The sequence below is a fragment of the Chiloscyllium plagiosum genome, chromosome 11 (genome assembly GCF_004010195.1).
Source record: "Chiloscyllium plagiosum isolate BGI_BamShark_2017 chromosome 11, ASM401019v2, whole genome shotgun sequence".
Lineage (NCBI taxonomy): Eukaryota > Metazoa > Chordata > Chondrichthyes > Orectolobiformes > Hemiscylliidae > Chiloscyllium > Chiloscyllium plagiosum.
Window position 1 is genome coordinate 12,961,737 of NC_057720.1, and position 26,730 is coordinate 12,988,466.

The 26,730-nt window shown below is 40.5% G+C and overlaps 1 protein-coding gene across 4 annotated transcripts in view; it reads left to right on the forward strand.

The window, feature by feature from the left end:
* Positions 1 to 903: 903 nt before the first annotated feature.
* LOC122554147 (endophilin-B1-like) overlaps positions 904 to 26,730 on the forward strand; it is a 40,019-nt gene continuing 14,192 nt past the window's right edge. For 3 of the 4 annotated variants that reach the window (XM_043698715.1, XM_043698716.1, XM_043698717.1), the window contains exons 1-5: positions 905 to 1,056; positions 16,542 to 16,683; positions 18,535 to 18,663; positions 20,315 to 20,448; positions 21,578 to 21,670. In XM_043698715.1, coding sequence (XP_043554650.1) covers positions 994 to 1,056; positions 16,542 to 16,683; positions 18,535 to 18,663; positions 20,315 to 20,448; positions 21,578 to 21,670 — 561 coding nt within the window. In that variant the 5' untranslated portion in view covers positions 905 to 993. Of the gene's footprint in view, positions 1,057 to 16,541; positions 16,684 to 18,534; positions 18,664 to 20,314; positions 20,449 to 21,577; positions 21,671 to 26,730 lie in introns of all 4 variants that reach the window. The other variant, XM_043698714.1, reaches the window with a different exon arrangement.

Here is a 26,730-nt window from a genome sequence, read left to right on the forward strand (position 1 = left end):
ACCATGCTGTCTCACCCCATTCTGCTGCTTTCTTCTCGTAACCCTTGATCCCCTTTACAATCAAGAATCTATCTATCTCTATCAGGAAGTTATCCTGAGACGTTAACTCTGATTTCTCCCCATAGATGGTGCTGGACCTGCTGAGCCTTTCCAGCAATTTCTGTTTCTGATTTCCAGCATCCGCAGTTCTTTCAATGTTTATTTTGCTGTTGTTATGCCTAGGGGTTGCTAAATGACCGTGGTCTTGCTATTTATGTAGAAGTGGGTACTGTTTATGTTGGAGATTAGAGTCAAATTTAGAGTGGACCTGGAAAATCTTGGTTGTACTGACTGGTTAATCGAGGTTCCTGGGAGTTGATTGGTTGATTGACGGGTTGGGTGATGATTGGGTAATCCTGAGGAAGGGTTCTAGTTGTTTATTGGTTCGTCGTCTGAGGTGGACGCCCATTGGCTAATTTTCAGGCTGTACGACAGGCAGTGGATGACTGTCCAACTAGACACCGATTGGTTAATCCTCGGGCAGTTATTGGTTTCCCATTTTAGGGGATGATGATTGGGTTTCCCATTTTAGGGGATGATGATTGGTTCAACCCAAGTCAGAACAGCGGACGGTGAACCGATCGGTTCTCCAGCAGAAGGGGCGGTGATTGGTTAAGACTGAGGCATGATTCGGGATGGCGATTAGTTCTCCAGCAGAGGGGGCGGTGATTGGTTAAGACTGAGGCATGATTCGGGATGGCGATTGGTTCTCCAAAGGAGGGGGCGGTAATTGGTTAAGGCTGGAGCACGATTCGGGATGGCGATTGGTTCTCTAGCGGAAGGGGCGGTGATTGGATGACCCCGTGGGTGGACCCAGACTCGCGATTGGCCGGGCGGTGCGGAGGAGGGGCGGTGATTGGCTGGGTCTGTTTGTTTGTGTGTTGGGCGGGGGTGTTGGGCGGGAGGCGGCTCGAGCCCCAGCCTGAGCCCGACACTGACACCGCTCGAGACGCCATGGACTTCAACGTGAAGAAACTGGCGGCCGGAGCCGGCACCTTCCTCAGCCGCGCCGTCCAGGTAGAGGGCTTCATACAGGCCAGGCGGGGCGGGGGTGGCCGCTGAGGCCGAGTGGGCAAGGCCCAGCCCGAATGTGGACGTGTAGGTGTCGGTGGTGGTTTGACAGGCCCGGGGTCTGAGGCGGCCGTGCTGAGGGGTCATGTAGGCCATCTCCCGCCCCAACTCCCCTTATCCCCGGTTGTAAAATGAGAAATAACAAGCTCCACTCGGTGCCAGGCGGCGCCCAGGCTCCCCCGGGGAGTGGGCACTCCCTCCCAGCCCAGCTCCTGGTGATGTTTCAGTGGAGTAAATTACTGGGTTTATCTCACTGGTGATTGTCTTTTCTTTTTGCTTTCAAACTACACTCTTTCCATACTCTTGGCAGAGGAAAATAAACCTCTTCCCCTTCCCAGACCAAGGCATTTCCAATTCAGAATAGAAACAGAAAGCTCCTATTGTGTCTGGAAGGTTAATGTGGGGTGTAGTCACTCCTGTCAGATTCTCGAGAGACAATATATTCCCACCACACTTGGGACCTGTCTCTCTCTCTCTTGCTATCTGCAGCATTTTATTATTTTTGTGTTTGTGGATTTCCGTGCATTTCTGAGCTGAGGTTAGTGGCAAATTGAAAGTCGATGCTCCACATCGATTACCGGGCATGGGAGATTGTCAGAAGTTCAGAAACTAGCGAAAACATCAAAGAGGGTGATGTTAGATTAAAGGTAAACTAGAGAGAAACTTAAAACCAGACATGTTGAGCTTCTGCAACTATGTAAAAAGGGAGCTAGTTGTGATGGTAAGCACTGGTTCCTTCTTGGATGAAGCTAGAAATTAATAATGGCAGAAATTTTGAACAAGTAATTTGTATTTTTGTGGTAACGTACCTTAAGTGTGGACCAAAGGGAGAGAGGAATGTACTGATTTCACTAGAGAAAAACTGAAAGCTGACAAGTCTGTTGGTTTCTGATTGACTGCACCCACGGGTCATAACATGTGTCTCTCAATGGAGAAGGCAGTAGTGAGCTATTGTCTTTGGACAATTGTGGCCCTTTGGGTACAGGTATACCAGTGTTGTTCAGATGGTCGTTTAGTGACACATTTGATGTAGATCCAAATCAGGATTGTGTGTGGCTTGGAGTGGGACTTGCAGGTGGTGATGATCCTATGCATCATCTCCCCTTGTTCTTCTAGGCGGTAGAGTTCTCAGCTTTGGAAGATATTGTTGAAGGAGCCTTGGTGAATAACTGCAGTGTATCAGTAGTGGAGGGAGTGAAAGTTGAAGGTAGTGGATGGTACATCAGTCAGGTGGGCTGCTTTGCCCTGGGTCAGCTGCTTGCGTTGATGGAACTACAGATGTCCAGGCAAGTGGAGAATATTCCATCACTTTTATAACTTGTCTTGTCGATGATGGGCAGGCACTGGGAAACAGAAGGTGAGTTAATCACTGCAGAATTGCAAGCTCTGACCATCTCTTCTTGCTACGGTATTTACGTGGATAATTCAGTTTCTGGTCACTGTGTTGTTAGTGCGAATTTGAGATGGTAATGCCATTGAACGTCAAGGCACAGTGGTAAGATTCTTTTTGTTGGAGATGGCCATTACCTGGCACTTGTTTGGCACAAATGTTAGTTGCCACCTAATCCAAGCTTGGATGTTGTACAGGTTTTGGTGTGTGAGGTCATGGACTGCTTCAGAATCTGAGGAGTCAAGGGTGATGCAGAACATTGTGCGATCTTCACCTAACATCTCCACTTGTCTTAATATTTTCAGTCCTTAATGAGATATATGCATCTCTGGCTCAGCCAACATTTGTTGCCCGTCCCTTATTTGTCCAGAGGGAGGTTATGTCAGCTGTGTTGCTGCGGGTCTGGAGTCTCATGTAGACCAGACCAGGTAAGGATGGCAGATCTCCTTCCCTAAAGGACATTGTTAAACCAATATTCTTTCTTACAACAATTGACAGTTGTTACATGGTTGTAAGTAGCCTAGAATCAGAGTTTTTATTTCTAGATTTTTCAAATTAAATTGAAATTTCACCATCTGCCATGATGGGATTTGAGCACACCTCCCCAGAATGTTATCCTGGGGTTCTGGATTACTCATCCAGTGATATGACTATAACATTATGTAAATAATGTTAAACATTCAATGGAAGGCATTAATGAAGCAGCTGAAGATGTTTGGGCCTTGGACACTTATTAGGAGGCCTATGTTCACATCCCATCTGCTTCAGAAGTGTGTAATAACATCCCTGATCAGGTTGATTAGAAAATAGCTACCCGGAAGATCTCCAGTGACGTTCTGTGGCTGAGATGATTGAGTTCTAAAAATCACAACAGTTTTTCTTTGTGCTAGGTGTGACCCCAACCAGTGGAGAGGTTTCCTCCTGATTCCCATTGACTGTAGTTTTGGTGGGCTTTGTTGATATCTCATTTGGTCAAGGCGAGTCAGTCTCCCTCTTCTCTCTTATCAATGCCTGAAGCAAGGTTGTAATAAAGTCAGTAGCTGAATAGCATAGGCAGAATCCAAGCTGAGCAGGTTATTCCTTTGCAAGCACCACTTGATAGTCTGTTGACAACCCCTTGCTTCATTGATGATTAAGAGTAAACTGATGGGGTATTAATTAACCCGGTTGGATATGTCCTGCTTTTTTGTACAGGTCATACTTGCACTTTTTTCCACATTTTATATAGTCATACAGGCCAGAAACAGTCCGTTCAGTCCAACTGTCCATACTGACCATAATGCCAACTAAACTAGTCCCACCTGCCTGCCCTCGGCCCATGTCCCTCAAATGTTTGGCAGGTTGTGAGTCTTGAAGTTGACCTGGAACAGTTTGACTAGGGGTGCAGCTAGTTCTGGAGCACAATCTTCCAGTTCTATTGTAAGAATGTTGTCAGGGCTCAAAGGCGCTTTGCACCATCTAGTGTCTTCGGCCATTTCTTAGTATTATGTGGAGTAAAATCATATTAACCTCATTAGTTATGTTAAGTTCAGTGAATTGAATTAACCTAATATCTGTTACTGCAAAAAATTTGGAATTCACAATTGAAGTTGCAGTGGTGCTTTTAGAAAATCAATGCAATCAGGCAGAGTCAACAAGTTTTATGAAAAACAAAGTTTATTGATTACTTTATCGATTGCCATAAGTTTTGAAATTGTTTGACACATTTGTTAGAGGTCTTTGAGATGTAACAGGCAGAACTGATAAATCCAGTGGATTGGGATTTCCAAAAGGCATTTGATAAGGTGCCACATAAAAAATTACCCACGACAAGAGTTCATGATGTTAGCATGGATAGAGGATTGGCAAACGAATAGGAAACAGAATTGGACTAAAGAGGCATCTTCCAGATGGCAAATGGTCAGTATTGGAGTATCACAAGGATCAGTGCTGTGACCTCAGATATTTAGTCTGTGTAATGACTTGGATGAAGGAATTGAATGTATTGTAACAAATTTGCAATTTTTGTGAAGATTTGTGGCTGAGGTTGTGGTTCAGGTAGGATCCTTACACGCAGATGATGAGGTACACCAGATCGACTGGGACAATACATCCAATTGTGGGGCAGGCTAAATAAAGACACGCACAGGAATTCCTAGAGGCTGGAACTCCATCAACAAACACATCAATTTGGACCCCATTTACCAACTTCTCAGAAAAAGAACCGGAAGTTTATCACCCACCTTAACAGACCAAGACACACAAATAGAAAGCGGGACAGAACACCAGCGCTTAAACAGATGCTTGCTGATGATGTTACCCAGCATGTGACAAAACGTCTGAGAACAAATCTTCCAGCTCAGCGAGCAAACTTACAACATGAATTACAAAGGTGGGTACACAAGCAAGTTGGAGGAAGACAGTCTACAAATAGATATAGATAGGTACACTGAGTAAACAACAGTAATAAGACAGTAACCTTGTTGCAAAGTTTAACACTGTGATTGGGTGGTGGGACTTTGGTATCAGAGGTTCCATTGTATGGCTTTTCTTATTTGTATATTTTTGGAGATTTCTGAAATAATGTATATTCTCTAGCTGACAATTTTGTAGTAAATAGTACAATGTATTCAAATTATTTTTGTTTTGTGATGTATGCCAACTGTTTGCTAATCAGCGAATGTCGTGCCATCTTTTTTGGTAATGACTAGGATGGGCGTGTTGTACTATTGCTGCTAAGGACCTTTGGTTCCCCCACTTAAGTTGATTACCTTCTTCAAACTAGAAGGTGGAAATCAATAGGTTAGTCTGCCATCACTGACAACTTAAGATTCTCCATATGATGCGCTGATGCAGTCACTTGTTTGATTGTTGAGTCAAGTGAAATGGAATGCTGCCTTTTAAGAGTAAAGGTGGGTTGGGGTCTTTTAAGCAGCTTTCTCAACATTTGCTACCAGCTGCAGAAAGAACACACCACACCAATCAGAATTAGGTATATAAGCTTCACCAGGAATTCAAGAATTCACCTATGCGCATCAAAAAGAAGCACTCAGTCTCCTGTCATTGCTGAGTATTGCCACTTTGATGACAGGCTGTGCATTATTCATCATTCTTTTCCTTGACTTTTCTGCAACCTTTGAACATTTTACCACACAGATGCCTTACAGTTTGTCTTCTGTTTTGCGCAATTTGTCTTCTGCGTTGCACTGTTCGATATTGTTTGGTTCAAGTTTTAGGTATTCAATAGACAATAGGTGCAGGAGTAGGCCATTCTGCCCTTCGAGCCTGCACCACCATTCATTATGATCATGGCTGATCATCCTCAATCAGTATCCTCTTCCTGCCTTTTCTCCATAACCCTTGATTCCACTATCCCTGAGAGCTCTATCCAACTCTTTCTTAAACGAATCTAGAGACTGGGCCTCCACTACCTTTTGGGGCAGTGCATTCCACACAGCCACCACACTCTGGGTGAAGAAGTTTCTCCTCATCTCTGTTCTAAATGGCCTACCCCTTATTTTTAAGCTGTGTCCTCTGGTTCGGGACTCATCCATCAGCAGTAACATGTTTCCTGCCTCCAGAGTGTCCAATCCTTTAATAATCTTATACGTCTCCATCAGATCCACTCTGTCTTCTAAACTCTTTTTTTTTATTAGATTACTTAGTGTGGAAACAGGCCCTTTGGCCCAATAAGTCCACACCGACCTGCTGAAGCGCAACCCACGCAGACCCATTCCACTACATTTACGTCTTCACCTAACACTACAGGCAATTTAGCATGGCCAATTCACCTAACCTGCACATTTTTGGATTGTGGGAGGAAACCAGAGCACCCGGAGGAAACCCACGCAGACACAGGGAGAATGTGCAAACTCCACACAGAGTCGCCTGAGGCGGGAATTGAACCCGGGTCTCTGGCGCTGTGAGGCAACAGTACTAACCACTATGCCGCCCAAGGGTATACAAGCCTAGTCGCTCCGATCTTTCCACATAGTCCCGCCATTCCAGGAATTGACCTTGTGAACCTATGGGAGTCATTTATCACTACTTTGTTTCCTGTCAGCCAACCAATTTTCAATCCAAGTCAGTACTTTGCCCCCAATACCATGCGCTCTACGTTTGCTCACTAACCTCCTATGTGGGACTTTTATCAAAGGCTTTCTGAAAATCCAGGTACACGACATCCACTGGATCTCCCTTGTCCATCTTAAGAGTTACATCCTCAAAAAATTCCAGAAGATTAGTCCAGCATGATTTCCCTTCATAAATCCATGCTGACTCTGACCTATCCTGTTACTGCTATCCAGATGTGTCGTAATTTCATCCTTTATAATTGACTCCAGCATCTTTCCCACCACTGAGGTCAGACTAACTGGTCTATAATTTCCTGCTTTCTCTCTCGCTCCTTTCTTAAAAAGTGGTACAACATTAGCCACCCTCCAATCCGCAGGAACTGATCCTGAATCCATCGAACTCTGGAAAATAATCACCAATGCATCCATGATTTCTAGAGCCACCTCCTTCAGTACCCTGGATACTTTTGACAGCAAGATATTTCTCTCGCAAAGGCTTCCCTTACCGCCCTAGAATTATTACTTCCAAAGTCTATCAGGATCTTTTTGCTTAATCGCTACCTCTTCCACACTTACCCTGCAACCCCTACAGATTGGGGCAGCCTCCACAGGTATGCTGATAATACCTGCATCTGCTATCTCTATTGCTACCATCAGTACTTAAGCATTGTCAAGATGCTGGCTAGCCCATGCTGTCTTGATAAGTCAGGATTTCCTTCAGCTGCATTTTGCAAAGTGAATATTCCTTGATGAAAACAGTCTTCAATCTTGACCACATAATTGTCCTTGCCATCGACTCCAATCTTCTGTCTGGCAACTGTCTCCTATTGCCGATTCTTTGCAACTTCAGCATTCTCTTTGGCCCTGAGCTCTGAGTACTTACTATATCCATTATTCCAAATTCGCTGAAACACTCATCTGTTTCTGGACGCTTTGAGTTCCAGCTGTTCCTGGTCAATCTTAATCCTCCACTTTCCATAACTGTTAATATAGAATTTAGCTTGGTATGTTGTATTCCACTCCAAATCCTGGTCAGCTGTTTTCTTGCTGACCTGCTTTAGCTCTTGGCCCTCCTACCCTTCAGATTTAAAATTCTCCTTGTTGTCATAAAATCAGTTTATCTAGCCCCACACAATCTTCCACCCACTCCCCACCCCCCAAATCCTCTGTTCATCCAATCCCTTCATCATGACAGCTGTGTCTTGTCAGCTATTCACCACGCACTCGATGTTTCTTCCCTAAATTCCTGGTGCCTTTCCACCTTTTAATATGCTCCATAAAATGCTGCTATTTTTACCAAATTGGTCCTTTCCTAATACTTGAGGCTGGCATTCATCATTTTACTTGTCCTTTCTGTGAAATGTCTTGGCATTTTCTACATTTATAAATGCAAGGTGTTGTTGCACTAGTACTGGCAGGGTGCATTTAAATTCACCAAACCTTCACAACACAGGACGTTTCCTGAAAATATAAAGTAATTATAATGGTTCTCTGAATGAGGAACAGAAAGCCTATTTAGCTTGCTTACCATCTTGGAGTAAAGTGCTCGTTTTACTTTTGAAATGCTGATGGAGCAGCTGTCTATTTCTTGCATTTCCTGATTTTTGTTTTTATTGCCAGCATGCATAATTTTAATTCTGCTTGTTGGATTAAGTCTGCTTCTGTTGGGTTATACGGGTTAATTTTTGACAACCTCTGTTGAAATCGTAGGGTGTGGCAAGCTTTGCACTTGTGGTTATGAAACAAATAATTTCACTGTCTGTTTTTCATTCATGGGTTGAAACTAGACATCTGTCAATTGTCTGCATAATGCATCTAGTGTTTAACTTCAATATGCTGTTCATTTCTGTATACTATTCAAATGATACTGTTAACTCAAATCAGGCTTCTTTTGTATTATCACTTGTCAAATTGTGGCTTTTTTTGGAATCCTGCACATTTGCCAAAAGGTGTCCAGTCCACTTATACCCACTTTTGTCCAAAGTAACTACTGTTAGTAGAAGATTCTGTATGTGATCTTTATTAAAAGATTTGCTTCCCCAGGTGGCCTGTCTTGTGTGCAGAGTGGAAATAAAACAAGTTCCTAACCAAGATACTGGTTGTACCTAAATTGTGTTAAGGTACATTATTGGACTGATGTACTATTTGGGTATTGTATTTTTCTGCTGGGGTATGATATGAATATTTTAGCATTTTATATTTGCGGCGTCTCATAGAACTGAAAATATTAGCAAGAAGAATATGTCCATCAGCAGTCAAGCTGCATCTTAGAGTTTTGCTGCTTTGTGACCTATCAAATGAGTTTGTATACATGGTAACAGAGTGCAGTGAAGTTAGTTGACTGAAGGAATGTAATCATCATCCTGTCACTGCTAAATTGCTGTTATCAGGGTAATAGTCTGCTGTTAAATTCAAGCTGTGTGTTTCTGTCATTTTTAAATCAAGACACTGGTATGAATTGAGGTAAGTGCCGCATTTTATTTCCTCATGGAATCAACATTTTTTTTGTCAAACTTAAAACACAAGAGGTCTTCAGTGGTTGAGGTGAATCTTAAATCTTTACCTTCAAAATACTTTTGGTGGAATAGCTTGGTTTTCTGTGCTGCTCCTGCATAAAAGAAAATGTCTATTCTGTTGCAAGTCAGTCTTGAAACGTAAACATTGTCTCTCTTCACAGAGGCTGGGGAGTGGGGGAACCTTACCAACGAAACTCACTCTTTACACCCTTCTTTCTGTTTAACTTTTGTACTTGAACCTGTGTATTTTTCCATCCTTAAATTCACTGTCTGATTTCCCAGGACAGGAATTCCAGTCGTGTGAGGGATCGAGAAATTTTAAACTGGATTTTTCTGACAGAGTAGGATGTTTTATGGATTTGGCAAAGGTGGGGGACTACCTTCAAACCTTGATGCATGGCTCCAGTTCTTTGGGCCAGAGAGAAATTATAGGTTGGATTTAGTGACTGTTACCAAACCAAGCAACAGGTTCTATTTAAGTGTGACCTAAAATTCAATACAGTAAAATTGCAATAGGTTTATTTGCGGAGTCCACTCTCAAATTTGTATTTAGCAGGATTTCAAGATAGCCAAGGAAATTCCTACATAACCCACTTTTGTCGAAGAACATGCTGTGGAAATGAACTAAATAAATATGCAGTAATAACTAAATATATTGAAAATGTCTTATTTTATCATTTTGTTCACATCTCACAATGACCCAACATTGTACAGTCAAAGCCATTTTAAAATGTTTGAAATTAGCTCCGAAAACGCTCTGCTTACTGCACCTGCCCAAAGACAGTATGGTATGGTTGACTATCCTGTATGTGCAGCCGAATGTGTTTGTCGTGTTTGCGTACTGCAATGTACAACCCTGGTGTACTTCTATTGCCTTTGTGGTTTTAGTTAGGGAAGTAGGTAAGTAACTGGGCAAGCTGTACATGTAGGGTTTTTGTCAAATAATGGCTTGCCTATGAATTGGCGCTGTAGTGTAACCCCGCATCATAGGATAATCTGGCTAATTTGGAGTTACCAGAGCTGTCTCATCCTGGGGATCCTTCTGTTGGATTGCCTATTCTGCTGTTGGGAATTACTATCAATTTTGATGCAACCAGTGTTTCAGATTATCTGATTTTGACAAGTCACAATTTCACTATACTATGAAAGAAAGTGGGTTAAGGAAAATGGGATGTAAGAATTCAGTAATAACTTAGGGTGGAGTGGGGGAAGCAGTTTCTTAAATTGGTTGAAATGTGTTTCACCAAATGATTTTGGATGTAGGTATTGTTGACTAAACTGCTTTACTGGAAGTTCCCCACAATATCTATCCTATCATGACTTGTATATGATAATACAGATTGTTGTTTTGTGAATTGCCTAGCAAGCAACTCTGTTCAACAGTTAGGGTTAAGCATCAAATATTCGCTTCACCAGAGATGCTACATATCATGAAATAATTTTTTAAAAAGTCATTAATAGATGGATAGCTTTCTTAGCAATCAATAGTACACAGATCTATACAGTATGTACTTAAATAGCTGTGAATCCAGATGTCTCCTCAGTGGAAAAAAATGCTTTGGATCATAGTCAGCCTTTGAACAATATCTCTATTCATTAAGCAATGTCTGTCTCCTAATTTTACCAGTTGCCCAATCACAAGGTTCTCTACTGTTAGCTGCTTCGTCTCACAAGGTAGTTCTGGTCAAGGACACAAAAAGTACATGTTGCATGTGAGTTTGAGATAAAACAAATGACTTCAAATGAATGCAAAACATGTCATCATTAAAAAAAAAGCAGTGCTATAGACTTCTTCTCCAATGACTCAGAGCTTGGTTTTTTTTCCCCAGAAACATGAGTTGCTAATCCATCTCCACCCAGCAAACTATTTCTTATACTTGCATCATGCCATTTACCCTGTCAAGCTGCCTGAAAATGTTATATATTTCCATAAGGTTGCCTTTCAGTAATACCTCCAGTGAGTACAAGGAAAACCTGCTCAACCACTCCTCAAAAGGCAATCTCTCCATACCTGGAATCAGTGTAGAGAGCCCTCTTGTCTCTTCTCACTATTTTAGCCAGTATGTGTTCTATTTCATAATTTTTATATCACTTATGCTGCATAGACCTTTTTTGTACTTAATTACTGCAATGTTTACTTTCTTCAGATGAGGTTGTTGCAAAAGAATTTAATGGGAACAGGATTTGAGATTAATGCTGACATCCAGCATTTGGCTTCCAAATCTCTCTGGACAGGAAGCCTCAAGGACTCTTAAAATCCATTACATTATATCAGTGTTGTGTTATTAATGATTCCCTGTTGAGTTCACCACGGTGACCAGTATTCATAGTCTCTTGTGATAACTGATTTGCCAATATTCCTGGTGTGGTACAGATTAAATTCACATTAGACTAAGAGTTGGAAATTCAATTAAAGTTTAAATCAAACTTACCTTCTGTCATGGAGTCATAGAGATGTACAGCATGGAACCAGACCCTTTGGTCCAACCGGTACATCCCAACCCAATCTAGTCCTACCTGCCAGCACCCAACCCATATCCCTCCAAACCCTTCCGGTTCATATACCCATCCAAATGCCCTTTAAATGTTGCAATTGTACCAGCCTCCACCACTTCCTCTGGCAGCTCATTCCATACATGTACCACCCTCTGCGTGAAAAAGTTGCCCCTTAGGTCTCTTTTATATCTTTCCCCTCTCACCCGAAACCTAAGCCCTCTAGTTCTAGACTCCCTCACCCCCAGGGAAAAGACTTTGTCTATTTATCCTATCCATGCCCCTCATAATTTTGTAAACCTCTATAAGGTCACCCCTCAGCCTCCGACGCTCCAGGGAAAACAGCCCCAGCCTGTTCAGCCTCTCCCAATAGCTCAAATCCACCCACCCTGGCAACATCCTTGTAAATCTTTCTTTCTGAACCCTTTCAAGTTTCACAACATCTTTCCAATAGGAAGAAGACCAATATTCCAACAGTGGCCTAACCAACGTCCTGTACAGCCGCAACATGTACTCCCAACTCCTGTACTCAATACACTGACCAATAAAGGAAAGTATAATGAAATCTGATTTCATTTAAAATCTGAAAATGCTCATTCTCTCAAACTTCTATCACTTCCCTTTATTTTTTCTTAACGTTAGATCGTGATGGATGATTATGTAGGATGCTTTTTGCCTCAGTCTTATTCTCTTGCAAGTAGTAGGTATAAAATGTTGACAAACTTAAAACCCATTATCACTCCAAGGAAACTGCTGTTCAGCTGTAATTGCTACTCTGAGGTTTTTTTAGGTTTATAATAATTGAGAGGGAAAACTGTTTTTCAACTGTGGTGTTTTTGAGCTTATTTCAAAAGGTTTTTTTTGTCTTTATTCACGAGATGCAGTTTTCACTAACAAGGTCAGCATTTATTATTGTCAGCTAAGAATTTTGGCAAGTTAAATGAGGTCTTTATTTACAGAATAAAATAACTGAAATCTCTGGTCCTTGAATTCATGATTCCATGTATTTTGACAGTTAGATTTTTAATGAGCCTTGTTCAGATATGGCTGATAATTTGTGTTGACTGTTGCTTTGATTAGTTTATCTGGGTAAATGTGGGCAGGATAATTACATCTGAATACAAATATGGGATGTTTCTAAAGTCTCTGTGCAGTTTTAAACTTGGATGTATATGTGATACAAATTGTAAATCGCGTATAAAAACCTAATTCATTTTTGACTAGCATTGGGCTTAAGCTATGCTAGCCTTAACACGCAGTTCACCTTTTCTTCTGTAATTGTAATTTTCAATAAGTTCCAGCATCTGCAATAAAGTGAAAACAAAATTAACTCACCACTGACATCATTAAAAATCTTAATGCATCATGCTTTTGGTTTGCTTTTGTTGTGTGTATATCAAAGTTTAAAGTTGCACTAAACTTTATAGCAGCTTGTAAAAATCTTTTGCGGATCAGTGAGAAAAATAAAGACTCATATTAAAGCAGTGAACTTGTGCAGTTACTGCCTTTGCTGTTTGAATTCATGTATCACTGGACATCGGAGTGCATCTCGGAAAACTTAACAAACAGCAAAATTCATAATTGATCTTGGATGAACCTGTTTGGGAGAGGTCACAACACAGCAATAGATTAAGTAAATAGTTTTAAGTATAGCCTTGCTGTAAATCTACAATAGTGAGTAGAGTGGGTTCTTTCTTGATTATATGTTTTATTAAGATATGTCTCTTAACTTAGCCTGGAGCAGTGTTTTGTAGAGGACTAAGACAATGTTATGTTCAGGGTCTGTAGATTGGAAGAAGCAAAAATGACCTTTAGTAGAGTGATATGCTCCTCTTGTCGGATGTGGGAGTTTAAAGAGAGTTTGTGTTACTGAGGATTATATCTGCAATAAACCCCGTTGGTTGCAAATCCTATCAGATCGACAGTTAGAAGCAATGAGGAATTTATAGGGAGATAGTGAGGAAAGAGATCAATCTGAGACTGGTACAGTTGAGAAAAGGAGAGAGTCAAACGGTCAGGGCAGGGGGGAAAAGCAGAGAACAAGGTAGGACTGATAATTTAAACTGCATTTTTTTCAATTCAACAGACCTAACTGGGAAGGCAGATGAACTCAGAGCATGGTTAGAAACATGGGACTGGGATATCAAAGCAAGTACAGAAACGTGGCTCAGGAATGGACAGGACTGGCAGCTTAATGTTCCAGGATACAAATGCTACAGGAAGGATAGAAAGGGAGGTGAGAGAGGAGGGGGGAGTGGTATTTTGGATAAGGGATAGCGTTACAGCTGTATATAAGGTGGCTATTCTAGCAAATACATCCAGGGAAGTTATTTGGGTGGAACTGGGAAATAAGAAAGGGATGGTCACCTTATTGGGATTGTATTATAGACCCCCTAATAGTCAGAGGGAAATTGAGAAACAAATTTGTAAGGAGATCTCAGTTATCTATAAGAATAATAAAGTGGTTATGGTAGGGGATTTTAACTTGCCAAACATAGACTGGGACTGCTATAGTGTTAAGGATTTAGATAGAGAGGAATATGTTCACTGTGTACAAAATTTTCCTATTCAGTATGTGGATATACCTACTAAAAGAAGATGTAAAACTTGACCTACTCTTGGGAAATAAGGCAGGACACGTGATTGAAGTGTCAGTGAGAGAGCACTTTGCAGCCAGTGACCATAATTCTATTAGATTTAAAATAGTGATGCAAAAGGATAGATAGATAGATCTAAAAGCTAAGTTCTAAATTGAAGGAAGGCTAATTTTGATGGTATTAGGCAAGAACTTTCAAAAGCTGTTTGGGGGCAGATGTCGCAGGTAAAGGGATGGCCGGAAAAAGGGAAGCCTTCAGAAATGAGGTAATAAGAGTCCAGAGAAAGTATATTCCTGTTAGGGTGAAAAGAAAGGCTGGTAGGTATAGGGAATGCTGAATGACTAAAGAAATTGATGGCTTGGTGAAGAAAAAAAAGAAAGCATATGTCCGGTATAGACAACCTGGATGGAGTGAATCCTTAGAGTCTAAAGGCAGTAGGAGTATACTTGAGAGAAATGAGCATGGCAAAAAAGGGACATGAGATAGCTTTGGCAAATAGGGTTAAGGAGAATCCAAAGGGTTTTTACAAATACATTAAGAACAAAAAGGTAACTAGGGAGTGAATAGGACCCCTCAAAAATCATCAGGGTGGCCTTTATATGGAGCTGCAGGAGATGGGGAGATACTAAACGAGTATTTTGCATCAGTGTTTATTGTGGAGGAGGACATGGAAGGTATAGAATGTAGGGAAATAGTCTACATTACAGAGGAGGAAGTACATGATGTCTTGAAATGCATAAAGGTGGATAAATCCCAGGACCTGGTCAGGTGTTTCCTGGAACTCTGTGGGAAGCTAGGGAAGTGATTGCTGGGCCTCTTGCTGAGATATTTTTATCATCAATAGTCACAGGTGAGGTGCCAGAAGTCTGGAGGTTCGCTAAGGTGGTACCACTATTTGAGAAAGTTGGTAAGGACAAGCCAGGGAACTAGAAACCGGTGAGCCTGACGTCAGTAGCAGGCAATTTGTTGGAGAGAATCCTGAAGGACAGGATTTCAGACTGGGGGCTTTAACCAATAAAGTGCCACAAGAATCAGTGCTTGTCCACTATTCGTCTTTATATAAATGATTTGGATGTGAACATAAGTGGTAGAGTTAGTAAGTTTGCAGAGGACACCAAAATTGGAGGTATAATGGACCGTGAAGAAGTTTATATTACAATGGGATCTTGATCAGATGGGCCAATGGGTCAAGGAGTGACAGATGGAGTTTAATTTGGATAAAAGCGAGGTGTTGCATTTTGGAAAGCAAATCTTAGCAGGACTTATGCACTAGTGATAAGGTTCAAGGGAGTGTTGCTGAACAGAGAGACCTTGGTGTGCAAATTCATAGCTCCTTGAAAGTGAGTCGCAGGTAGATAGGATAGTGAAGAAGGTGTTTGGTATGCTTTCCTTTATTGGTCAGAGCTTTCAGTATAGAGAGTTGGGAGGTCACGTTGCGGCTGTACAGGAAGTTGGTTAGGCCACTTTTGGAATATTGCGTACAGTTTTGGTCTCCTATCGGAAAAATGTTGTGAAACTTGAAAGGATTCAGAAAAGATTTACAAGGATGTTGCCAGGATTGGAGGATTTAAGCTATAGAGAGAGGCTGAATAGGCTGGGGCTGTTCTCTCTGGAGTGTTGCAGGCTGAGGGATGACCGTATAGAGGTTTATAAAATCATGAGGGGCATGGATGTCTTTTCTGTATGGTTGTTAGGTTCTTTTCTGGAGGTTTCACCTTCGAGATGCAATTCGCACACAACCTCTGCAAACAGTTAAAGTTTATTCAAGCTTGTGTAAGCTAGGTGACCCCTCTGACATTCTTTGCTAGTCGTGAAAAGTCAAGTCAAAATGAGACCCCGAACAAAGTAAGAAAACAATCCACTTTATACAGGTCAGTTGGTTATGCTCACAGATACTCTGGCCACTGCTCCCCCATAACTACATGTTACCCCAGGTACAATGGTAGGATGAGATCATCCTTGGAGATAATGCAAATGTAAATGCCCTAATCCTGGGGGATCATTATGCAGACGCTTTCCTGACTCCGTGTTTCCCCAAGGCAATGCAGGTGCGACAATACCTAGCTTCGGGGGATGGCTATGAAAGCATTTCTGAATGAGAATTTAATTTGATAATAGTTGAGGAGGGTAGTAACAAATGACTATCTAAATGGAGTGATAGTCTTCTGCACTTCTGCATGACTGTTCACCCATTTCCAGGATGTTCAGTCAGTGCAGTTCAACCCTGGGGTTTGTACTAGATGTCTTAGCAGGATGGTAATTTTGAGAGTTGCTATCCTGAATACTACCTTTACAGTTCACGTATGTTGCCTTGCAGTGTTGCAAAACTGAAAGTCTTTCTGCAATTCATAAATGTAACTTTGATCTAATTAATCTACTTCAGTTTACAGAGGAGAAATTGGGCCAAGCTGAGAAGACCGAGTTGGATGCCCACCTAGAGAATCTACTGAGCAAAGCTGAAAGCACAAAGCTATGGACTGAGAAAATAATGAAACAGACTGAGGTGTTGTTGCAACCTAATCCAAGTAAGAAATGGTTTATTGCACAGAATGTTTAGAAAATGCCCTGGTGCCACCAATTTAGTATTAGATTTAAATTCAGTAACCTTAGAACTGCAGTTCACAGGATGTGAGGAAGTTTCACCCCTTAACTGGGACAATCAATTCAGTCAGTTGATATTGGATGTTGAAAATTCAAGCATATGTGCTGTTACATGCATTTTTTTATGTTTTAATACCAGCTGAATGCATCAAACCCTTTTGGAAAGCCGTATTCACCCCATGAAAGAGCCCTTAGATTTAATTTTGGCCAAGTTAAACTCTTTTATTTATGGCATTTCTTTTAAGAGTGACATGCCTCTGAGCATGTAATTTGATTTTATTCTAACTTTGCTTCTTGGAAGTTTAATTCTTAATTGTATCTTGTTAGGATGAAGGAAAAAATCTAATTAGCTGAAGAGTTTGCCTTTTCAAGGTTTGAGGTTACATAGGACAGAACTTGTGATTTGAAACTGTAGAGAATTTCACAATTAAGAGTTTATGGCTTTGTGGTTTGCCCAGGTGTCAGCTTTTGTACACTTTGGTATTTTCATTGTCTAAAGTGAGAAATGTATCCTCTGTTAGTAAAGCTTGTTTTTAAAAAATTCCGCTACTAAAACTCTTCAATTTCCTATCAGTGTTTCTTGCTGAAGATTTCTCAGAAAGCATATTGAAAAATTTTAAATGGTTGCAATAAATGTTTCAAAATCGTGTTTTAACCATCTGCAACATTGCCAGCAACAACTGCATTATCCAAAGAAAAGTAATTTTTCTGAGCATTATACCAACCAACACCATGGTTGAAAGTAGGAATAAATAAATCAATAAACTTTGACTGCACACCTCACCTTCTGTAGAGACTCCTATTCAACTCTTCCACATTGTCTGTTTCCGTCACTTTTTTTATGATGTAGACTTCCATACTAGCACTTCCAATATGTCTTCCTTTTTTTCTCAGCTGAAAATTCCCTCCACACTGTGGTGACACAATGTTTGACTACATCTGCTCCATTTCATGTTTTTCTGCTATGCCCTCCTGCCCCCTCCCTTTCCTGAAGCATGTGAGAACTCTTCTTCTCTTTCCCCCCCCCCCTTGCCATTCATCCCACCAGCCTCTGCATTCAATGAACTATTCTTCATCACCTCAGTATGATGTCACCACCAAATGTATCTTTCTGTCCCTTTTCAGCATTTCAAAGTAGCCATTCCTCCCTGATAGCATTTCTCATCTTTAAACCCCTTCACTTCCGTCGTACCACGTCCTTGCTGTTTACCTTACAAACAGTCCTTTGAGATGAAACAACAATGTACAACTACTTTGAATTTAGTTTGCTGTATTCATTCCTCTAAATACAGTGAGACCAAACTAGACTGGGTAGTTGTTTTGCAGAGCTCCTCCCTTCAGTCCACAAGCATGGGTTCAGGTTTTTGGCATTTTCATTCTCAACTGTGACCTGACTCTGACCCCTCTATCCACAGCACCCAGAAGTGCTTTTTTTGAAGCTCTGAGAGTCCAACAATTCCGGATCAGAAACTCTGTTCCTGTTTAGTTTAACCTAACTGTAGGTTATTCAGTCCCTCAAACAAGCTTGGGGGACTGAATAACCTACAGTTGTTTCTATTTAACTAACAGTCCACAAATAGAATAATTAAATGTTGAAATCAGGCAATTGCTCTGTTTGGCTACCTTGAGGTATTCTGTCCGAATTCATAATAGCTGTTAAAATGCAAATACAGTAGTTTTCAAACTGCATGTGTGCAAATGCAGAAAATGAATCTCATTTGAAGTCTTGTGATCCATTAGCGTATGACCTCGAAATCAAATTTTATTTGCTTCAGATACAAGAATAGAAGAATTTGTGTATGAGAAACTGGATCGAAAAGCACCATCTCGTCTAAATAACTGTGAACAATTGGGACAGTATATGATTGAGGCTGGAAATGAATTTGGTCCTGGCACTGCATATGGTAAGAAAATTCAACCACTTAGACAAAATCTAACTTCCTTTTGTATTATTAAATGCAGTTTTAAAGCAACTTATTTCTTTAAGATGTTATGTTTGACTAAAATAATACCATGGAATGCCACAAACATGATTAGCTCCTCTGTATTGTATCATTCTATGATAAGTGGGTGTTTTTAAACAGTATAACTTTTAACCTGAATGTAATTGACTTCAGTACTTTATATAGATGGTGAACTTCATAGCTAATGGTGTTGAAGGAGGTGATCAGCCATGATCTTGTTGAATGGCAGAACAGGCTCAAACCAAATTACCTCCTCCAGCTCTTATTTCTTTCTTTATGTTCTCTCATCAGACTTGAACCTTCTTGTGCCATCTTATAATATTAGGAGAGACAGCCAGTCTGATTGTAATGTTATCTAAAAGAGTCGCAGCCAAACAATGATCCTCATGTTAACAATCAAACTGTTAATAATTCCTGGATATTGGGAGTAACTCTCATCATATACAACACTGGTTTCAATTTGCTGGCTTCTGTGCAAAACTTTAAAATTTCTAATCACTTTGAAATGGTTTGATTGCCTGGTGATAAACATCCATGGAGGAATCTCTGTTGAGATGGACCCTGTTCCATGTAAAGGTTCTTATTTTGAGATGTCCCTTTTGATCCAAAGTGAAAAAAAGAGAGATCTCTGGATGGAGTGACAATTCAAGTTCATGGCTCTGAGATAATTAGATTTCAGAGTAATTAGTCTGACTAGACACAGAGAGAGAGATTTCAGTTAAGAGGCAAAGTGGTGAAGTGGACTGTAACCAAGTTTGCGATGGAGATGGGAACTAGTTGACCAGAAAATGGAAACCGAAGTTAGTTTGGTGTCAGCTAATTTGGTGATTAGAAATTTTAAACTTTTGCATATGTACAGTTTGTGTGGGTAGGAGCAAGCAAACTAAATGAGAATGAATTGTAAAACTATAACAAAATATGACCATTTATATCAGGGGCTTCGTCTATGAACTGGACAGTGATGAAAAGGAACTCCGGAAAGTTTAAAAAGTCAGGGCAGTAGAACCTGAGAATGCATGTGTTCTTTGATAATCATGTTTGGAACCTCTAATTGAATTTGCAGCCAGTGGGAAAACTCAAGGACTGCGGGATTCTGTGCACCAGAGTTGGAATTAAAACTGCACTTGTGGTCCTTTTTAATTGAACGTCCTTTGTCTTTGTAGTATTGGAATTTTTTTGCATAAAAAAAATTTGTTAATGTATGCTTGATTTTACATTGATTTTTGGGTTTGACTGTTAAAGTAGAAGTTTTAAAAACTGAAATCTTGTCCATCATTTCCTTGTACCAGAGTTGTTTGGGGATTCCTTTCTTTTCAGGTTATTTTCCTATCTGAGGGAATCATGATACTGTCCTGTTGTGATGGTCCGGTTATATTTTCACTGCTAGACCAGTACCAAAATTGCCATAAAATTGCTGTCACAGGGTAAGTTGCTATGTTGGGTCTCTGAAATCCCAGCCGTAGGGAATTCTCCCATTATGCTACATAGCTCAAGTATAATAACAGAATTATATTGAAATAGAAGTGAGAAAAGTCCATACTTTAATTAGGTAAAGACAGAGTTTGAGTCATTGTTTTTTTTTCCCCAACAGGCAGTGCTCTTATTAAATGTGGAGAAACTGAAAACAGAATTGGTGCTGCAGAAAGGGAGTTAATACATTCCTCAGAAGTTAACTTTTTGGCCCCCCTCAGGAACTTCTTGGAAGGAGACTACCGAACAATATCTGTAAGTTGAAGCCACTTCCTGTTTAATGTAAATGCAACTTTGTTGTTTCTTGCTTTTATGGTCAGTCCTCCAACTTCTGTGTTTTCTGGGGATGTGTAATTTCTCTTCTTCCTGGCATGCGTACACCTCATGATTTTGTAGGAGAGCAGTTTCCACCAAGAGTGGGCAAGAGATAACTTTGACTTGATTTTCTTTTTCTATGTATAAATTCTGCACTCTGCCATTTTTTTGAAATGCATTAGAGACTTAAATTTAACTCCTAACGGAAGATTTAACTTTATAACATTGGATAACTGGGTGTTGTTGACAACTGCCCAGGGCAATTCTCCCTCAATTTATTTTACTGGCAGCATTAATAATGCTGGGTAATTTAGCAGGTATCACCTACTAGAAACTTGACTTAAAAATCTTAACTGAATAAATTGCAGTCAAGATTAGAGTGGTGCTGGAAAAGCAGAGCGGGTCAGGCAACACCTTAGGAGCAGGAAAATCAGGCAAAAGCCCTCCATCAGGTGCTTTTCCAGCACCACTCTAATCTTGACTCTAATCTCCAGCATCTGCAGTACCCACTTCTGCCTGAATAAATTTCAGATGCTTGGAATTAATTATAATGCATTCTGCAACCCCAGTTAGCCTCACAAAGACAGCTTTCCTTTCTCTGTAATAAAGGCAAAATACTGCAGATGCTGGAAATCTAAATCCGTGCTGGAGAAACTCAGTGGGTCTGACAGCACTTGTGGAAAGAGAAACGATTGTCAAGTTTAGTATGACTCTTCAGAACTCAATGAACTTGAAATGTTAACTCTGGATTTATCTCTCCATAAATGCTGCCTGACCTGCTGAATTTCTCCATTGTGTATTTGTTTTCTTTTTTTTCCATGACTCAGTTATACATTTCTTCTGAGACTGTTCAGCTTTTGTACCTGATTTATTTGCCATGTCAGACTCTGAGTTTGAGTGGAGAATAGCTGCGTAGACAGGCCCTTCATTGCGCTAACAGTCTGGCAAAGCACTGTCAAGGATCGTGATGCAGAACGGGAAGACTGGTTCTTTGTGTTAAACAATTTGTTCAATTGAATTGTTATTCATGTTTATAACATTGATGTTCAGGATTGATTGTTGGTTGCAGAAAGAACGTAAACTACTGCAGAATAAAAGACTAGATTTGGATGCAGCAAAAGCAAGACTGAAGAAAGCAAAAGTCTCAGAGGCCCGGTCAGCAGTAAGTAAAGTACATAACTGGTATGAGTAGCCTGTTGTAACTTTTATGTAAAGATCTACTTTGAAAATTTTCCAACTACTGAGGCCATGTATACTTGAAAAGTAATCTGGAGATTTGTATATGAATGTATAGTGAATTATTCTTAAAATGCAAACAGCCTTAAATAACAACTTTTGTTATGATATTGGATAATTTTGTTTGTAAGTTTAATTTAAGGTTTTATCTTAAGTAAATATCAAGTTAATGTTTTAAGTAACTGATTCAAAATGCAGTAAATTATTTCTCTTAAGCACACTAGAAATGGTGGTATCGTAATAACGTCACCAGAACCCCAGTGCAAATATTCTGGGAAACATAGGTTTAAATCCCACCATGGTGGACGGGGAAATTTGAATTAAATAAGAACATCAAATAAAACCATATCACCATTTTAATTTTTTTTTTAGAAAGTTCAGTTCACTAATGTAATTTAGGGAAAAAGTTCTGGCCATTCTGATCTGATCTACAGGTGACTCCAGACCTACAGCCATGGAGTTGACTCTTAACTGCCCTCTGGGCATATGGGGGTGGACAGCATGTGCTGGTCTCACCAGTAATGCCCAACTTCTTATTATTTTTAAAAATGGGGTATTATTTTTCCTTAATAAATATAGTACTTTTTGAGAAGTGCAGCATACTTCGAACAATTTTAGTATCAGTCTGGGTTCAGCAGTTTAGCTTTTGCCTCTGCATCAACAAGTTATAGGTTCACGACCTACCACAGATTCTTAAATGCAGTGCATAGTGATTGTTTTGCACATTTTGAAAATGAGTTTTGGATGAGATGTTAAACCAGAGGCATGCTATGCAGCTCAAGCCAGGTGACCTTGGGTATTAAAGATTCATAACATTATTTCTGAGAAGTGCAAGGGAGTATGTCTGGATAAATACTATTTTCATCCCTCAACTGTCATAAAGACAGATCATCTGGTCACTATCTCTTTGTAGTTTGTAGAATTGCTATGTACAAGTTGACTGGCTCATGCATTACCACAGGGGTTACACTTGAAAAGTACTTCATTAGAACATCGAGGTCACGAAAGCTGTAATATAAATGCAAGTCTGTCGTCTTCCATTGCACAATTAGTCTGTAGGTTGTACATGGAATCTGTGATTAAATATCCACTCTTTTTAGCTCCCATTTCGAGACATCCAGAGTAAAAGGAATAGGAAAAACACAGAGACTCCTGTCCGGATGGTCCCAAGCTGGACATTTCGTTTCCACATTTGGCAGAAGCATTGAATATCAGATTGATAAATGTAAATTATATGTGGTCTTTGGTAGCAATGTTCAAGTCGCAATGTACCAACAGGAGGTTGATTCCATGCATTGAACTTCCTGTAATTTTCAGTTGAAATAATTTTGTAAACCAAGCTTACATAACTGATCCTTGTAATGTAACCTACATGGATTCCTAAATTCCTTTGCTACTCCACAGTTCCTAATTTTTCATCGAGAGAGTTCCATTTGTCTGTCTCGAATACAAAATGGATGGCCTCTTGCTGAACCCTGAGACATTTAGATTTTGCAATGGCTAATTGAATCCAAGTTCAATTGTAACTCTAAAGTGAAGGTGAGTATGAAGGCAGTCTGGGTGTTACAAAAGACCCTAAAGTTCATTACTTCATAAAATTCCAAGGAACGTCCTAATTCAAGTTGCGATGGATAATTGTTGTAATTATACTACACTTCTTGAAATTGCTGGGCTTTTGACCTCCCCTGTGTCTGTATAATAAACAACAGGGCAGTGGGTGGGTGATGGTAGTGTAGGAGTAGAGTTAGCAAGTATATTGATGAGCTCTCCTGGCAGAGATCAGTGAATGGCAATGAGGGGAGAAGGATTTTCACGAGAAGCCTTATTGGTCGGTGCATTGAGTATAGGACTTGGGGCATCATGTTGCAGCTGTACAGAACATTGGTGAGCCCATTTTTAGAATACTGCATTCAATACTGGTCTCCCTGCTATAGGAAGGATGTTGTTAAACTTGTAAATCTTTTCTGAATCCTTTCAAAGATGTTGCTGGGATTGGGGGGTTAGAGCTATAGGGAAAGGTTTAATAGGCTGGGGTTACTTTTCCTGGCTCGTTGGAGGCTTATAGAAGTTTCTAAAATCATGTGGGGCATGGATAGGTTGAATTGCCAAAGTCTTTTTCCTAGGGTAGGGGAGTCTAAAACTAGAGGGTATAGGTTTAAGGTGAGAGGGGAAAGATTAATAGGGTCCTAAGGGAAAACTTTTTCATGCAGAGGGTAATGCAAGTATGAAACAAACCGCCACCGGGAGTGGTGGTGGCAGGTACAATTAAAACATTTAAAAGGCATCTGAATGAGTACACGAATAGGAAGGGTTTTGGAGGGATATGGGCCAAATGCTGGCAAATGGGACGAGATCAGTTTTGGGTATCTAGTCAGCATGGACAAGATGGACCATACTGTATAACTCTGACCTTATAAGAAGCAACATGTATTAAAGAGTTTTTCAGGGGGTGATTACCACATGTAAAGATTGCACTTTCCTTCTGCATTCTACATGGCCCTCTGTTTTGAGCTTACCACAAGGATTAGTCAAATCAATTGGTACAGAAAGATGCAATTAAATAGTTTTGCCAGAACCCCACATCCTGGGGATTGGGAAATAGGATGAGAGAGACTAGTCACCCAGGAAAAGGGAAAACATTACGTGAACGTGACTAAAGGGAAGTAGTTTTGAGAAATCTTTCAACAATGAGAGATTGACTGAAGAAAAATTGAGTAAGTGTGTTCAAGAAAGCAGGAATATTGTGGCAAAAGGCAACTGACAAATTGAGCAAAGTAGGGGAGATAGAGAATATACAGAATGTCGGCTGTAAGAATGAGGATGTAAGATTAGAGAAAGCTGCACGTGCATGCTACAAGAGGGGATTTATAAATGAAGATAAGTATTTTGAATTCCACATTCAAGATGGTACATCACTGGAGGTGGTCGAGTTGGGATGCTAGAGAAAAAGGAGCTAGGCCTAATCACTTGACAAAAAGTAAATCACTTTCCTTCAATTATTAGTAACCCATCATTGAAGAAGTAAGATGATTCATTGGATGTTCCTTAAATGACCACTGACAAGAATGACAGTTAGAATGGGTAGCTCATTTATTAGCACAGTATTCCTTCATCTTGCCAGTCTGTATTAGAATTTGTCTTGAGGTGATTGATAAAAGTTTTCTGCCTGGTTCGCTATCCCAAAACACATTTATGATGTGTTAGAGACCAGCAACTGATGGCAAAAAAAAATAATTATTCTAAAGTAAAAAATGCTTGGGGAAACTACCGTCACATACAATAGAAGCAAAGTGATTAGGGTTATTATAGTATATTTAGGTGTGCAGATATTTAGATGTCCAAAGATATGCTGGTTAGATGGATTGGCCATGCTAAATTGTCCCATAGTGTCCAGGGATGTGCAGGCTAGGTGGATTAGCCGTGGTAAATGCGGGTTAGGGGGACAGGATACGGGGCTTGATCTGGATGGGATACTGTGAGGAGGGTGGGTGCAGACTTGAGGCCAAATGGCCTCTTTCTGCACTGTGTGGATTCTGATTCTAGATTCGAACAACACAATTTGTACTTGAGCAAGAATTGATTAACCAAAAGGCTTTTCCTCATTTTTGAAATATTTTTGTGTTGTGTAAGATTTTAGTAATGCTGGAGGATTATAGGTAATTGAAAAGTCACTGAAGTAATGTGGCTATGTGCTGGAAAGCATGTAGTAGGTGCATGGTAGAGATTTTTCATTCGGCACATGCTATATAGAACATAGAACAGCACAGAACAGGCCCTTTGGCCCACGATGTTGTGCCGACCATTGATCCTCATGTAAGGTAAACCTAATGTACGAACCCTCAAATTTCTGTGACCATATGCATGTCCAGCAGTCTCTTAAATAGCCCCGCTTCCACAACTGCTGCTGGCAATGCATTCCATGCTCTCAACTCTTTGCTTAAAGAACCCGCCTCTGACATTCCTCTGTACTTTCCGCCAAACAGCTTAAAACTATGACCCCTCGTGTTAACAATTTCTGCCCTGGGAAAAAGTCTATGGCTATCAACTCTATTTATGCCTCTCATTATCTTGTACACCTCAATTAGGTCCCCTCTCTTCCTTTTTTCCAATGAAACAAGTCCAAGCTCAGTCAACCTCTCTTCGTAAGATAAGCCCTCCATTCCAGGCAGCATCCTGGTATACCTCCTCTGAACCCTCTCCAAAGCATCCACATCTTTCCTATAATAGGGTGACCAGAACTGGACACAGTATTCCAAGTGCGGTCTAACCAAAGTTTTATAGAGCTGCAACAAGATCTCATGGCTCTTAAACTCAATACCCCTGTTAATGAAAACCAAAACACTATATGCTTTCTTAACATCCCTGTCCACTTGGGTGGCAATTTTAGGGATCTATGTACATGCACACCAAGATCCTGCTTTCTTCCACACTGCCAAGAATCCTACCTTTAATCCTGTACTCAACTTTCAAGTTTGACCTTCCAAAATGCATCACTTAGCATTTATCCAGGTTGAACTCCATTTGCCACCTCTCAGCCCATCTCTGCATCCTGTCAATATCACGCTGCAGCCTACAACAGTCCTCTATACTGTCAACGACACCTCCAACCTTTGTGTCGTCTACAAACATGCTAACCCATCCTTCAATATCCTCCTCCAAGTCATTAATAAAAATTACAAAGAGTAGAGGCCCAAGAACAGAGTCCTGTGGAACACCACTCATCACTGACTTCAAGGCCAAATACTTTTCTTCCACTACCACACGCTATCTTCTGTCGACCAGCCAATTCTGTATCCAGACAGCTCAATTTCCCTGTATCCCATTCCTCCTGACCTTCTAAACGAGCCTACCATGGGGAACCTTATCAAATGCCTTGCTGAAGTCCATATACACCATATCCACCGCTCGACCCTCATCAACTTGTCTCGTAACATTCTCAAAGAACTCATTAAGATTTGTGAGGCATGACCTGCCCCTCACAAAGCC